This window comes from Alosa alosa, chromosome 20 (assembly GCF_017589495.1).
Source record: "Alosa alosa isolate M-15738 ecotype Scorff River chromosome 20, AALO_Geno_1.1, whole genome shotgun sequence".
NCBI classification, from domain to species: Eukaryota; Metazoa; Chordata; class Actinopteri; order Clupeiformes; family Clupeidae; genus Alosa; species Alosa alosa.
This window is the reverse complement of record NC_063208.1, coordinates 23,823,296-23,839,327: the sequence shown is the minus strand read 5'-3', so window position 1 is coordinate 23,839,327 and position 16,032 is coordinate 23,823,296. Positions and strand designations below refer to the sequence as shown.

The window sequence follows — 16,032 nt, the reverse complement described above, 5'->3', positions numbered from 1 at the left end:
ATTATCCAAAACAAAGTACATTATAATTTAAACAAGAACCAAGCGAAACACTCCAGAGAGGTAGCTCACCCCTACCTTCAGTATTCCCAGAGAAACCACACACAGGGTTTTGTTTTTTGGGTGGGACAGGCTGCCACCACTTTGTTTGTTTCCAGTTGTCGGAGCCATGGGCTGCCTACAGTGTACTCTAGTGGTCATGAAGAGATGACTGCTGAATGTGACAAAAAGTTGTAATGGTTTGAAATCACGTACGATTGCTGACTGCACCTTTAATTATGAGGTCATATTTTGACTACCTGAAATACAAATTTTAAGAAATGATGTGAAGTGAAAAAACACTCAACTAATAGCTTTATTAGACTACAGATAGTCCTCAGTCACAAAAGTGTGTATACAGCCTATGTTACACTGTCACTGAACTCGAAGCTGCATGGTTTAGGCTGCTCTCTCCAGGGCAGTTGAGGTGTGGCGATGACATCATCGAAACAAACTCTGAACTCACACTATACTGACTTTGCACACATTCACTCCTCAGCACTCTCAAACATTTCCCAACTCTCAACCCCCCACACACACACACACACCTACATGACTTTTAGCACTTTTACATCCCTCTCCCTATGCTACAGACCTTTTATTACAGTGCATGAAAATGCACTGTACTGTTCTTCCTAGGCTTCTTCTTATTACAGTGCATGAAAATGCACTGTACTGTTATTCCAAGGCTTTTTACAGTGCATGAAAATGCACTGTACTGTTCTTCCTAGGCTTCTTCTTATTCTTCTTCTTCTAACGCGTTTAATGCAGCTTCAACCGTTTAACGTAGAAACTTCATTCAAACTATGTTGGAATAGGTCTTACTTAGGACATGGGTGCTATGTATTTTTCAGCTTTGTAACTTTTATACTTTTTAAACTATTAATTAAAAACTGTTCAAAATTTCCCCATAGACTTAACATGGGCTGATGACATCACAATAGAGCCGTTAAGCAATTAGAATCCTATGGCAGGTGTTCGGGCCACCTGTCCCAACTGCCATTCTCAGGCTTTAAGCATACAAACTGGCCCTATTAAGACTACACACCCTATTCAACTGCTTCCTCTGCCAAAAACTGTTTCAGAATAAAAGTCCTCACTACAATATTTCACTGTTAAACAATTTAACCCTTTAAACTACTGAACCTTTTAACTGTTCAGCCATTGTAACTGTTACTTGTCATCAACTATGACTCCTACCCACTGGAGCTAGTTAGCTAAGTTAAAGTCACATGGTTAGCATGTTAGCATGCTAACATGCTAGTTACCATTTTTAGCAAAACTGCTTAAAATGATTAGCTAAGTTAGCTAAGTCACATGGTTAGCATAGTTAGCATGCTAACATGTTAGCATGCTAGTTAGCATTTTTAACAAAACTGCTAAAAATGATTAGCTAAGTTAGCTAAGTCACATGGTTAGCATAGTTAGCATGCTAGCATGCTAGTTAACATTTTTAGCAAAACTATTAAAATGATTAGCTAAGTTAGCTAAGTAACATGGTTAAGATAGTTAACATGTTAGTTAGCATAGTTAGCATGCTAAGTTAAAATTTTTAGCAAAACTGCTAAGTAACATGGTTAAGATAGTCAGCATTTTAGCATGGTTAGCATATTTTGCTGTATCAACTTCCAGCTAATCTAGGCCCCATCAAAAATAGTTAGCTGATTGCACCTGTATCAACTGGTTAGCTGCTGAACTAGGCCAACTCTCTCTGTGTTCTCCATTCTACAAGGATATAAGGCACATTTCAACCAACTTGGTTATCCATTCATCCTTTCAAACCATATAGTCATACCCATTAAACTATCCATCAACATCCCAAACATCTAGAGCCATCCATTCAAGTTTCTGTCTATCAACATCTATCTACCTAAATAATTTTAAAACTTTAAACTATCCTCTTATTTAAACCGTTCAATCATTCCAACTGACCGTTAAACCTTATCCTAGGCCAAGGCTATATTAAACCTCATTTAGTTATATTAAACTATAAACCTCATCTACCTGTTGAGTCATTCCAACTATATTAAACCTCATCTACCTAGTCATTTCAACTGTAATATAGTTTGTTGCCAATTAGCACATCATCTGTATGATATTTGCATTTTCATCATAATTTTTGCATTTTCATGAAAATGCACTGTATTTCCTTTTTTCAGTGCATGAAAAATGCTTTTCTAGTTTTTCTTCTTCTTCTTCTTCTTCTTCTTCTTCTTCTTCTTCTTAACGCAGTTAATGCAGCTTAAACCGTTTAACGTAGAAACTTCATTCAAACTATGTTATAGGTCTTACTTAGGACATGTGGGCTTTGTATTTTTCATTTTTTGTAACTTTTATACTTTTTAAACTATTAATTAAAAACTAATCAAAATTTCCCCATTGACTTAACATTATGATGACATCACAATAGGGCTGTTAAGCAATTAGAATCCTATGGCAGGTGTTAGGGCCACCTGGACCAACTGCCAGTCTCAGGCTTTAAGCATACAAACTGGCCCTATTAAGACTACACATCCTGTTCAACTGCTTCCTCTGCCAAAAACTGTTTCAAAATAAAAGTCCTCACTACAATATTTCACTGTTAAACAATTTAACCCTTTAAACTACTGAACTTTTTAACTGTTCAGCCATTGTAACTGTTATTTGTCATCAACTATGACTCCTACCCACTGTAGCTAGTTAGCTAAGTTAGCTAAGTAACATAGCATGTTGTTAGCATGTTAGCAAGATTTTAGCAAAGAAACTGCTAAAAATTAGATTAGCTAAGTAACATGGTTAGCATAGTTAGCATCTTTAGCATGTTAGCATTTAGTTAGATTTTAAGAAACTGCTAAAATTGATTAGCTAAGTTAGCTAAGCCACATGGTTAACATAGTTAACATGCTAAAGATGTTAGCTAAGTTACAAGATTTTTGAAGAAAACTGTTAAAAATGATTAGCTAAGTTAGCTAAGTAACATGGTTAACATAGTTAGCATATTGCTAAAGATGTTAGAATAGATTTTAGCAAACCTACTTAAAATGATTAGCTAAGTTAGCTAAGTCACATGGTTAGCATACTTAACATTTTAACATTGTTAGCATAACTACTAAATATGAAAACATTAGCTAAGTTAAGTATCTTTGTTAACATTGTTATCTTATTATAACTGCTAGCAAACATTAGAGCCATTCCAACTGTCAGTTATCGCCAACTATCTACCTAAATAATTTAACCATTTAAATTATCCACCTATTTAACTGTTCAATCATTCCAACTATATTAAACCTCATCTACCTAGCAACCAATATAGTTTGTTTTTATTCTGTATGATATTTTTACATCATATTTTTGCATTTTCATGCACTGTATTTCCTTCAGGAAATGCTTTTCTAGTTCAGTTCATTCTTCTTGCACTTCTTCTTCCTAGGCTTCTTCTTATTATTACGCAGTTAATGCAGCTTAAACCGTTTAACGTAGAAACTTCATTCAAACTATGTTAATGTAGGGTCTTACTTATGACATGTGGGCTTTGTATTTTTCAACTTTGTAACTTTTATACTTTTTAAACTATTAATTAAAACTAGTCAAAATTTCCCCATTGACTTAACATTGGGATGATGACATCACAATAGAGCCATTAAGCAATTAGAATCCTATGGCAGGTGTTCTGGCCACCTGGATCAACTGCCAGTCTCAGGCTTTAAGCATACAAACTGGCCCTATTAAGACTACACATCCTGTTCAACTGCTTCCTCTGCCAAAAACTGTTTCAAAATAAAAGTCCTCACTACAATATTTCACTGTTAAACAATTTAACCCTTTAAACTACTGAACTTTTTAACTGTTCAGCCATTGTAACTGTTATTTGTCATCAACTATGACTCCTACCCACTGTAGCTAGTTAGCTAGGTTAGCTAAGTAACATGGTTAGATAGTTAGCATGCTAGCATGTTAGCATCTTGGTTAGCATTTTAGCAAAACTGCTAAAATGATTAGCTAAGTTAGCTAAGTCACATGGTTAGCATAGTTAGCATGCTAGCATTTTAACATCTTTAGTTAGCATTTTAGCAAAACTGCTAAAAAAATGATTAGCTAATTTAGCTAAGCCACATGGTTAGCATAGTTAGCATGCTAGCATGTTAGCATGTTAGTTAGCATTTTCAAGAAAACTACTTATAATGATTAGCTAAGTTAGCTAAGTCACATGGTTAGTAAAGTTAGCATATTAGCATGCTAAAGACGTTAGCATGCTAGTTAGATTTTAAAAAACTACTTATAATGATTAGCTGTTAGCTAAGTCACATGGTTAAAAAGTTAGCATGCTAAGATGTTAGCATCTTACAAGATTTTTAGCAAAACCGCTAAAACAATTAGCTAAGTTAGCTAAGTAACATGGTTAAGATAGTTAGCAAGCTAAAGATGTTAAGATGCTAGTTAAAGATTTTTAGCAAAACTGTTAAAAATGATTAGCTAAGTTAGCTAAGTAACGTGGTTAAGATAGTTAGCATGCTAGTTAGATTTTTAGCAAAACTACTAAAATGATTAGCTAAGTTATCTAAGTAACATGGTTAAGATAGTTAAGATGATAACATGCTTCAACATAGTTAGGATAACTACTAAAAATTATTAGCTAGGTTAGCTAAGTCACATGGTTACCATAATTAGCATTTTAACATTGTTAGCATGTTAGTTAGCATAGTAACTTGGTTAACATTATTATCTTTGTTAACATAGTTAGCAAAACTACTAGCAAACATTAGAGCCATTCCAACTGTCAGTTATCGTCAACTATCTACCTAAATAATTTAACCATTTAAACTATCCACTTATTTAACTGTTCAGTCATTCCAACTATATTAAACCTCATCTACTTAGCAACCAATATAGTTTGTTTTTACTCTGTATGATATTTTACATCATATTTTTGCATTTTCATGCACTATATTTCCTTCAGGAAATGCTTTTTCTAGTTACAGTGCATGAAAATGCACTGTACTGTTATTCCAAGTGCATTTTTCTTCTTCCAAGGCTTTTTCTTCTTCTTCTTCTTCTTTCTTCTAACGCAGTTAATGCAGCTTAAACCGCGGTAACGAGAAACTTCATTCAAACTATGTTACGTAGGTCTTACTTAGGACATGTGGGCTTTGTATTTTTTCAACTTTGTACCTTTTATACTTTTTTAAACTATTAATTAAAAAACTAGTCAAAATTTCCCCATAGACTTAACATGGGCTGATGACATAACAATAGAGCCGTTAAGCAATTAGAATCCTATGGCAGGTGTTCGGGCCACCTGGACCAACTGCCAGTCTCAGGCTTTAAGCGCATAAACTGGCCCTATTAAGACTACACATCCTGTTCAACTGCTTCCTCTGCCAAAACTGTTTCAAAATAAAAGTCCTCACTACAATATTTCACTGTTAAACAATTTAACGCTTTAAACTACTGAACTTTTTAACTGTTCAGCCATTGTAACTGTTACTTGTCATCAACTATGACTCCTACCCACTGTAGCTAGTTAGCTAAGTTGGTTAACATAGTTAATATGTTAGCATGCTAAAGATTGTTAGCATTTTTAAAAACTGCTAAAAATGATTAGCTAAATAAGCTAAGTAACATGGTTAGCATAGTTAGCATGCTATCATGTTAAGATGCTACAAGATATTTTAGATAACTGCTAAAAATGATTAGCTAAGTTAGCTAAGTAATATGGTTAGCATGCTAGTTAGCATAGATTTTAGCATAACTGTTAAAAATGATTAGCTAAGTTAACTAAGTAACATGGTTAGCATAGTTTAGCATGTTAGTTAGCATAACTGCTAAAAATGATTAGCTAGGTTAGCTAAGTAACATGGTTAAAGATAGTTAGCATTTTAGCATTGTTAGCATGCGATTTGCACCTGTATCAACTTCCAGCTGCAAATCTAGGCCCCATCAAAGAATCAGTTCAACTGATTGCACCTGTATCAACTGCTTTCTGCTGAACTAGGCCAACTCTCTCTGTGTCTCCATTCTACAAGGATATAAGGCACATTTCAACCAACTTTCTATCCATTCATCCTCTTCAAACCATTCACTCATCCACCCATTAAACTATCCATCAACATCCATTAACCAATCTGCCTATCAACATCCATTCAACTTTCTGTCTATCAACATCCATTACACTATCTACATTTTAAAACTATATACTCTGTCTCAGGCTTTAAGCATACGATATGGCTCTATTAAGACTGCCGTTAAGCAATTAGAATCCTAGGCCAGGTGGCCAGGCTATATTAAACCTCATCTACCTAGTTCAGTCATTCCAACTATTAAACCTCATCTACCTAGCAAATAATTTAACCTTTTACACTATCCACCTATTTAACTGTTCAGTCATTCCAACTATATTAAACCTCATCTACCTAGTTCAGTCATTCCAACTATATTAAATCTCATCTACCTAGCAGATAATTTAACCATTTAAACTATCCACCTATTTAACTGTCCAGTCATTCCAACTATATTAAACCTCGTCTACCTAGCAAATAATTTAACCTTTTAAACTATCCACCTAACTGTTCAGTCATTCTAACTATATTAAACCTCATCTACCTAGTTCAGTCATTCCAACTATATTAAACCTCATCATGTTGGTTGCCAATTAGCACATCATCTGTTTTAACAATGTATTTCACACCATATGTTTTGCATTTTCATGCACTGGTAATTCCTTCTGAATTGCTTAGTTACAGTGCATGAAAATGCACTGTACTGTTATTCCAAGGCTTTTTCTTCTTCTTCTTATTCTTCTTCTTCTAACGCAGTTAATGCAGCTTCAACCGTTTAACGTTAGAAACTTCATTCAAACTATGTTACATAGGTCTTACTTAGGACATGGGGGCTATGTATTTTTCAACTTTGTAACTTTTATACTTTTAAACTATTAATTAAAAACTGTTCAAAAATTTCCCCATAGACTTAACATGGGCTGATGACATAACAATAGAGCCGTTAAGCAATTAGAATCCTGTGGCAGGTGTTCGGGCCACCTGTCCCAACTGCCATTCTCAGGCTTTAAGCATACAAACTGGCCCTATTAAGACTACACATCCTGTTCAACTGCTTCCTCTGCCAAAAACTGTTTCAAAATAAAAGTCCTCACTACAATATTTCACTGTTAAACAATTTAACCCTTTAAAACTGAACCTTTTAACTGTTCAGCCATTGTAACTGTTACTTGTCATCAACTATGACTCCTACCCACTGTAGCTAGTTAGCTAAGTTAGCTAAAAGTCATATGGTTATTTTTTAGCAAAATGCTAAAAATGATTTAAGTAACATGTATAGTTAGCATGCTAGTTTGCATTTAGCAGCAAAACATGCTAGCAAGATTTTTAACAAAACTGTTAAAAATGATTAGCTAGGTTAGCTTAACATGGTTAGCATAAGTCTGCCAACATGTTGGTTAGCATTTTAAGCAAAACTGCTTAAAATGATTAGCTAAGTCACATGGTTAAGATAGTAAGATAGCATCTAGTTAGCATTTTCAAAAAAAACTGCTTAAAATGATTAGCAAAACTGTAACATGGTTAAAATGATGTTAGTTAATATTTTTCTAAAAATGATTAACTAAGTTAGCTAAGTAACATGGTTAAGATAGTTAGCAGAAACAAGATGTTAGCATAACTGCTAAAAAAAATAATTAGCTAAGTCACATGGTTAAGATACTTAGCATTTTAACATTGTTAAGATGCTAGTTAGCATAGTAACTTGGTTAACATTATTATCTTTGTTAACATAGTTAGCATAACTGCTAGCAAACATTAGAGCCATTCCAAGTGTCAGTTATCGTCAACTATCTACCTAAATAATTTAACCATTTAAACTATCCACTTATTTAACCGTTCAATCATTCCAACTATATTAAACCTTATCTACCAAGTAAATCATTTACCTATATAAACTATCCACCTATTTAACTGTTCAGTCATGCCAACTATATTAAACCTCATCTACCTAGCAACCAATATAGTTTGTTTTTACTCTGTATGATATTTGACATCATATTTTTTGCATTTTCATGCACTGTATTTCCTTCAGGAAATGCTTTTCTAGTTTATTTTCTTATTTCATCACACGTCAAAACACACACACACACACACACACATATCTGACTTTCTCCAACTTTTGCACATCTCCATAGAACTTTTTATTTATTATTTTTTATTTCTCCTCCATCTATCTACCATGTCCTTGATTGCCTAGCATTTCTGCCCCCACCCCCACCCCATCCCCCATCACACACACAAAAATACACACACACTTACATCATCACTGTCATCACCTCACATACATACAGCACACTGCTTGCTACAGTAAGCCTCCTCTACATACTTGCTGCACACTGCCCCCCCCCTACATACACAGCACATTGTCTTCAGGATCTTCTCCAACACACATCCTCTACATACTTACAGCACACTGCCCCCACCTACCCACACACACACTACACACACACACACACAGTCACTGCTCCACTCCCCTCCCGCCCAAACACACATCTTCACTGTCATCACTCACATACATCATACATACAGTACTCTGCTTGCAATAGTAAGTCCCCCCCCTCTCCCCTACATACACAGCACATTATTTCATCAGGAAGCTTCTCCAACACACATCCCCAACATACTTACAGCACACTGACCCCCAAATACACAGCACATTGTCTCATGAGGAAGCTTCTCCAACACACATATTGCACACTGCCCTCTCCCCACATACACATCCCATCTCCCCTCTCAACCCCCCAACACACACACCAAGACCCCTGGCAGTTGAGTTAGCCCCTTGAGCCGTGGATCTGCCCAAGATTTCTTCCTTGGTAAGGGAGTTTTTCCTTGCCCCTGTTGCTCTTGGGTGCTCCTTGTTGGTGCCCCCCACCCAATCCCAATCCTCCCCCACCTTTCTTATGCAGCCCTTGCCACTTAATCTACTAAACCCCTCTTCTACTGCACTTTTTCCCCCCCATAAATGCACAAATAGGCTGACACCAGACATAATTTCACTGCATTTCTTACTTCCAGTAACTACTGTATATGCATGTGACAATAAACTTCCTTGTATCCTTGTATCCTTGTACGCAAGCAGGATGTGCGGTTTCGCTGTCTAAAACGGGCTACGGTTTCAGATTTTTCCACTCTGGGACCAGGACCAAGACGAAGCAAAACCTCTGCGTTTAACCTAAAAAGCGTCTCCGTGTGGACAGGCCCTAAGTGCAAGTCCAGGGCAGCTGAGGTGTGGCGATGACATCATCGATACGCAAGCAGGATGTGCGGTTTCGCTGTCTAAACGAATTCAAACGGGCTACAGTTTCAGATTTTTCCACTCTGGGACCAGGTTTCAAAAAAGTGCGGTTTCGGGCAGTGCGTTTACAGGATTCGTTTGGACGCTCGGCCAAGATGAAGCAAAACCTCTGCATTTAACCTAAAAAGCGTCTCCGTGTGGACAGGCCCTCAGTGTCTTTGTAGCCTACCTACCCACTTAAAGGGGGGGGGGGGGCGTGGACTTTCATATACTACTGCAATTGTCCTCTTCTCCTCTTGTCTCTCAGCCTGCTCTCTCCTACTGCTTTCTCCTCTCTTTCCACTCTCTTTCTCTCTGCGGACTCAAACTCATATCTCTCTCTCTCTTTCCACTCTCTTTCTCTCTGCGGACTCAAACTCATATCTCTCTCTCTCTTTCGCCGGTCACCCTGGTGCCCTTATGATTAAAATAAAAACGTCGCCCTATTGGCTGGCGCTTATATGAGACAAATGTTTCCGTTGAAACTAGTAAAATTCAAGAATGTCTTAATGAGAACCCCTCTAGTGTTGAAAATGTGATGTAATGTGCTATAAGATGCCCCTTAAAATGATCTATTCTTCTCATCCCCTATGTGTGCCCTTCCATTGGAAAAGAGTGCCATTATGGAGTAGCCAGCCCTATGCTGCTTCACAAGGCTGTGCTTGATATCTCACCACCACTCAGTCAAAATGTTCAAATATGCAGATGCCACCACCATCATTGGCCTCATAAGTGATGATGAGTCTCAATACCGTAAATAGGTCAACTGGGCTGTAGACTAGTGCGGCAACAAAAAGTTCCATCTCAATGCCTTAAAGACTAAGGAAATAGTTGTGGATTTGAGGAGGAGGCCTAACACCATTGCCCCAGTTAGTATATGTGACCAGTCCATAACCTTGACAGACTAAATTCCTTGTCTCATACATCAGCAACAATTTGAAGTGTGAAATTACCACCACTCACATCATGAAGAAGGCTCAACAAAGACTCTACTTCCTTAGCCAACTTAATAAGGGTTAATGTGAGCAAACATCTGTTTGTTAATTTCTACAAAGTCATCATAGAGAGCATCATTACATCATCCACCATGCCTGGTATGGTAGTTCAGACTGTCGCACCAAAAGGAAATTAAAGCAGGTTGTTACCAAAGCCTCTGACATAATTGGATGTGACCTCCCTACGGTCCATGCTCTGTATGGGCCTACTCTAAGCGCACCTTAAACCGTGCTTCCAGAATCATCAAAGATCCCTCTCACCCAAACCACAACTTTTTCCAGCTTCTCCCCTCTGGACGACGTTACAAGATCCATGTTGAAGGATTGAAACCACAAAACAGCTTACCCTTCAGCAATAATCACCTTCTTGAACACAACTGTAATGATTTTTTAATCATTTTTTTTATTTATTTTTCATAGTATCTATCTATCTATCTATCTATCTATCTATCTATATACCGGTATATATTATGCTGCCCCTACATGAGTGTTCCAAAGGGTCTCATTTTCAGTAGAGAATGCAGTGGAATGCAGCCCTGTATATTGTACTACATGTTAGAAAGCATAATTGTGACGCAGTGAAGTAAAAGCGTGTCTATACTTGCATCAATTTATCAATGTTTCAATGCATTGGGAATTTTGTCCATTTTTTTTTCTTTCATGTTTCAAAGGGCACTTTAGGCCAGGACATCAGGTGTTATAATGACACGAGCAGTCAGGTCACCAGGCCCTCACTCCTATCTCACAATCACAAAGATAGTGAATACAAATTCCAAACTCTGAGTCCTGATCTGTATCCAAATTATACTTTCGAGGACTGAGATATGGTGACCTCAATCTTGTCTGAAAGTCTTAAGTAAATTGGACAAGTAGTGTAAGTTATGCAAGGACACACACACAGAGACACACAAAACAAATTATAACATCCTCCCTTTCATCATTCCCATGAAATTCTCAGCGTCTCCCCAGGAAAGAGGGAGAGAGAGAGAGAGATGTCAACCAGTTCTATATGTTCATCCTCAAACATCATTCTAGCCTGCAGTGTTTACATGTTATTGACCAATGTGAGAGTGGAATTCTGTGATCTGTGCAACCACCCAACACTGTGGCATATGTCAATATATACAACAACCTCAATAAGAGGAATAGCCCAGGATACAGCACCAAACCACCACTGACAAATTTGCTGAAATGAAGTAAAGCAACTTAGTTTTTTGCATATTGGGCAATGCTGTTGCATGAGATGCAATTGTAACACTTTTGTAGTGTATGGAGATACACTATAAGTAAATGGTGTATTTTATTTGAACTGCATTTGATATGTGACCACTGACCCTATGTGCTCATTACTGTTGCATAAATGTAAGCGCGCCACTCGCGAGTGACCAAGTCACTGTTGAGTTACAGTGTCTGCGGCGCTCTATGCGTTGTACCTCGGTTAGCAAATAAAGAGGATCAAAAGATAACATATCCTTGTATATTGCAGTTATTTTGTATACACGACAACTTTCACAGAGAAAGCCAACTTATTTTCATTTTATTTCATTTTTAAATTAAAATTTGCAGAAAAAACAATCCCGCAAACAATTTTCGGTTCGGGGCACATTGCCAGAACGTCCTCTAAAGGTTTCATTTTCTGTAACCTTCAGCGAACCTGAACGTCACGGACGTGTTTGTTGTCACAAAATCGGAATGGCCCCCACTCCCTACCTTCAAGATCGCATAAGTGGTGCTGCTCGCACGCAAGCAGTCCTATAGGCTACCAGCCCACAGTGCATAACAGAGAAACCCTCAATCTAACAGACTACAGGTATGGTTTGATGTTATTTGTTAGGCCCTGCTCTGGGCACAAATAAGGCTGAATCAATACAGTTGCCTGTCAGACTATTATGGCAACAGACATTCTTGTGACATCATTAGCCTACCCACGTCCATTAGCAACTGAATCGGGATGTCAGCTGGATCCTCAGTCGAGAGTTTCTGTGAGTCGAGATCAGACACAGCTGATGCCTCTCATAACGGTTCTTTGTGATAGCGTAGCCTATAGGATACATTTAATAGGTCTACGTAAAGTAGCCTATATGGAGTAGCCTAGTCGGATACAACTTTATTTCGAGTCAAATGGAAATGGAAAGTTACAAATCAAAACTGCAAAGTGATGTGGATTATTTCTACGCTGGATTCATTGCTGTTGTTGGTAAGAAATTATATTTTACACCTGTTTAGTGCACACAAGCTAACCAAATGTGCACATCTTTATGTTTTTGTTATGTTTGTATGTTTGCACGCAGACCTTCTCAGTTAGAATTTGATTAAATATAATTAACATAATAATAAGTTTCCGAAATTGAAAAAAAAGGCATGTGATGTGTTGTTGTCCAGTGCACACTGCTTTGTGTGTGTGTGTGTGTGTGTGTGTGTGTGTTTAGTAGTCATGATGATGGGGAGTGGAGGAAGTGGGGAGGGACTGAGTTGTTGCATTCCAAGTCCATCCGTCCATTCCATCCAGTTTTGATGCTTTTGTCTAGTCACTAACTTCATCCTGACTATATTTGTTGCAGCTACAGTATCAGGCCTGGGGAACACTCTACTGCTCACCACGTTACTGAGAAGATTTTCCACACTTAAAGCACCAGAGCTCCTGTACATCAACCTGTCTCTATGCGACTTAGTGGCAGTCATCTGCATGTACCCGCTGTGCATAGTTTCTGCCTTAAATCATGGCTGGATGGGTGGGAAATGGACCTGTACTTACTATGGACTAATAGGATGTATGCACGCGGGAGCCCATATCATGACACTCACGTTCCTGGCTGTTGTTCGGTGCATTATTTCATTCAATGCTTATCGTCCCAGTGAGTGATATCTAAATGTATCTTACAATATGATCTATTCCTTAGAGATTACGTTTTTGGTGCACACTGGAATTTAACCAAATAGTAATTAACAAAAGTCTGCATTAGTCTGCTTGTTCTGAAAGAATGATGCAGTGTACAGATTTAATGATGTTAGTGTACAGATTTATATGAAAGGACTGTCCATTTATAATATGTGCATGTTGTTGTACCTTGTCTCATTTTTGTACCTTATCTCTGTATTTGTACATTATCTATAGACCTTGTGTTTGCTACAACAGACGTGTCCTGAAAAACTGTAATTAATAAGTAATGATCAATAGTGTAGTCACAGCAGGCCTATGTGGTGTGTAGCATGCAACAGTTCTTCTGACATCAGCTTCTTTTGCCTGGCTTCCAGGGAAGTTTCTGACTAGGAAGAAGGTCTTCAACATCGTCCTCCTCATTTGGATGCATGCTGGTTTGTGGGCGTTGATGCCGCTGTGGGGCTGGGGGAAGTACGGTCCAGAGGTCCACGGTCTGTCCTGCTCTCTGGCGTGGGGTGAGCTGTGCGAGGCCGGCGGCCTGTCCTTCATCTTCAGCAGCTTCGCCACCATGCTGATCATCCCCGCGGTGGTCATTGTGACCTGTTACACTTGCATCGCCGTCAGGCTGCACCTCCAGTACAAAAGCATGGAGAGCCGAAGGAGGATGTCCAGGCGATTGCAAGTGGTCCGGAGAGTCGTTTTGGTATGTGGCCTATATGTTCAGATCCATCTGATTCATTTCATTTCAGTTTAATTCAGCTCATCTTGGGGGTGCTGTGGTGCCACTGGTTGCAGCGTCTGTTTGGGCCAAATGCCTACGGGGACCCAGGTTTAAATGCAACCCAGGTCATTTTCCGATTCCACCCAATTGTCTCTCTCACACTTACTTCCTGTCAGTCTCTTCACTGTCCTATTGCAATAAAGGCAACATAGCCCAAAATATAAAAAAATCTCATCTCAGTTTAACTCAACTCAACTCAGTTAAGTTCTGCTCAATTCCATTTAATTCTGTATAATCACATCTAGACTATCAAACTAAACAGCAACATCCCTAGAGGAAGTTTGTGAAAAAGTGTGTCAGCTGTGAAGAAACATTCCCATGCAGGATGATGATGAGGTTGCAGTGTTATGGTAAATTTGTCGCACTCCAAGTTAGACTGGAAAATGTCCTACAGCTGAACTGCGTGTTCTTTATTGCCATATGTGGGTGTCACTCTGTCAGAAACTGGTTCAGATCTTCTTAGTTCCCAAGAGATCTCTAATGTCCACTCATGACTGAAGCACTCCCCTACTAATAATAATAATAAAAAAAAACAACTCTAGTGAAATATACGTTGCATTGTTTTTCCTTTTGTGACAAGAATGTTTTCAGTTCCCACCCTTTGTTATCCCTGGGTTCAGATCTGACAATTTGTAGATTTGCTTTAATCTTTCTTCAATCCTTCTTTGGATGAAGTAGATGGATTTTTCCAAAATGGCATCCCTTAGAGATGATGACACCTAAGAAAAAAGGAATAGTTTCTTACAGGGACTGAAAAATGAGAATGATTTTCATTTTGTTTCGTTCTGAGCAAAAACAATGTCTCAGATGACTGCCAGCAAAAGCAATGCCCAATTCCAATGCCTCTCCTCTAAATGGTAACCATGTTAAAGAAGAACGGTTAATAACATTCCTTTACAAATGACATTGCCTTTACAAATCGATTTATAGCAGGTGGCGCAATAGCATAAGCTTCTTTCTGGACAACAGTCTTAAAGCTTTTATCAAAGCACATTAGGTATCAAGGCTAACTGTTAAAAACACTGTGCCTGAATTCAGGCATGGGGTGAGATTTGAAAGTAGCCTATATAATACTACTGGTAGATCTCCAAAAACAATTGATAGCCTAACTTCAGGCACAGAAAATGTTCTTGCTTTAAGCCCTGTAATAGCCTAACCTATGTGAGGTGCTACCAACTGCATGACACTAGGCCTAGTTATTTTCTTAGTGTCACTGGTATGCTATTTCACACAATGTTTCAGTAATTTAGGCCATACTTTGAAAATGCGGTTAGATAGTGTTGGATGTGGAAATCCATTTGATTATACAGGAGAGACACCGATTCATAAAATTTGACGAAAGTCTTTGAAACACTCTGTAGAAAAGAAAATTGGAACGATAAACACCATTAAACCGGTTATCTAAAATTGAAAATAGCGCGTTCACTCAGGGACAAGTCAAATTGGTTTTGTTCCCTTTTTTGATTACGTTCATCCAAAAGTTTTGTTTATTTTAGTTTCTTTTTTTCTTCTTCATTTTTGTTCTAATCCCTGGTTTCTTCAAATTGAGTCAGTTTGTAGATGAGTTATTTGCACTTGGTGTTTATATACTGCACAAATGTACTTTTTGCATTTGTCCCAACTGTATACAACTGCAATTTTTCAGTGGTGTTATCATTTCTGTCAGATTGCAGTGCTCATGAGTGCGGGCTTCCTCACTGCCTGGCTGCCATATGCAACAGTCAGCTTCTGGTTGATCTTTAACCCGACGTCGACACTCCATCCGGTGATCTCCCTGCTCCCCAGCCTCTTCGCCAAGAGCTCAGCCGCCTACAACCCCATCATCATCTCCATCATGTGCTTGCGCTTCCGCAGCGACGTCAAGCAGCTGCTGGCTGATATCTGCTCAGGTGGCAAAGCAGACGTGGCTTTGGCTGAAAGACCTAATGTAAGTATCAGAGAAAGCTCAGCCCCTGCAGCCACTGAGCTCCCAGTGACCAGTTGCTAGCATATGGGTGCAGTTACGCAAATGTACAAGTTGTAGACAT

General features: G+C 38.3%; 1 protein-coding gene across 1 annotated transcript in view; it reads left to right on the top strand.

The window, feature by feature from the left end:
* Positions 1-12,438: 12,438 nt before the first annotated feature.
* Positions 12,439-16,032, top strand: part of LOC125284982 (opsin-5-like) — a 30,021-nt gene continuing 26,427 nt past the window's right edge. Inside the window, exons 1-4 of the mRNA XM_048229165.1 lie at positions 12,439-12,540; positions 12,905-13,198; positions 13,599-13,927; positions 15,672-15,932. Coding sequence (XP_048085122.1) covers positions 12,465-12,540; positions 12,905-13,198; positions 13,599-13,927; positions 15,672-15,932 — 960 coding nt within the window. The 5' untranslated portion in view covers positions 12,439-12,464. The remainder of the gene's footprint in view (positions 12,541-12,904; positions 13,199-13,598; positions 13,928-15,671; positions 15,933-16,032) is intronic.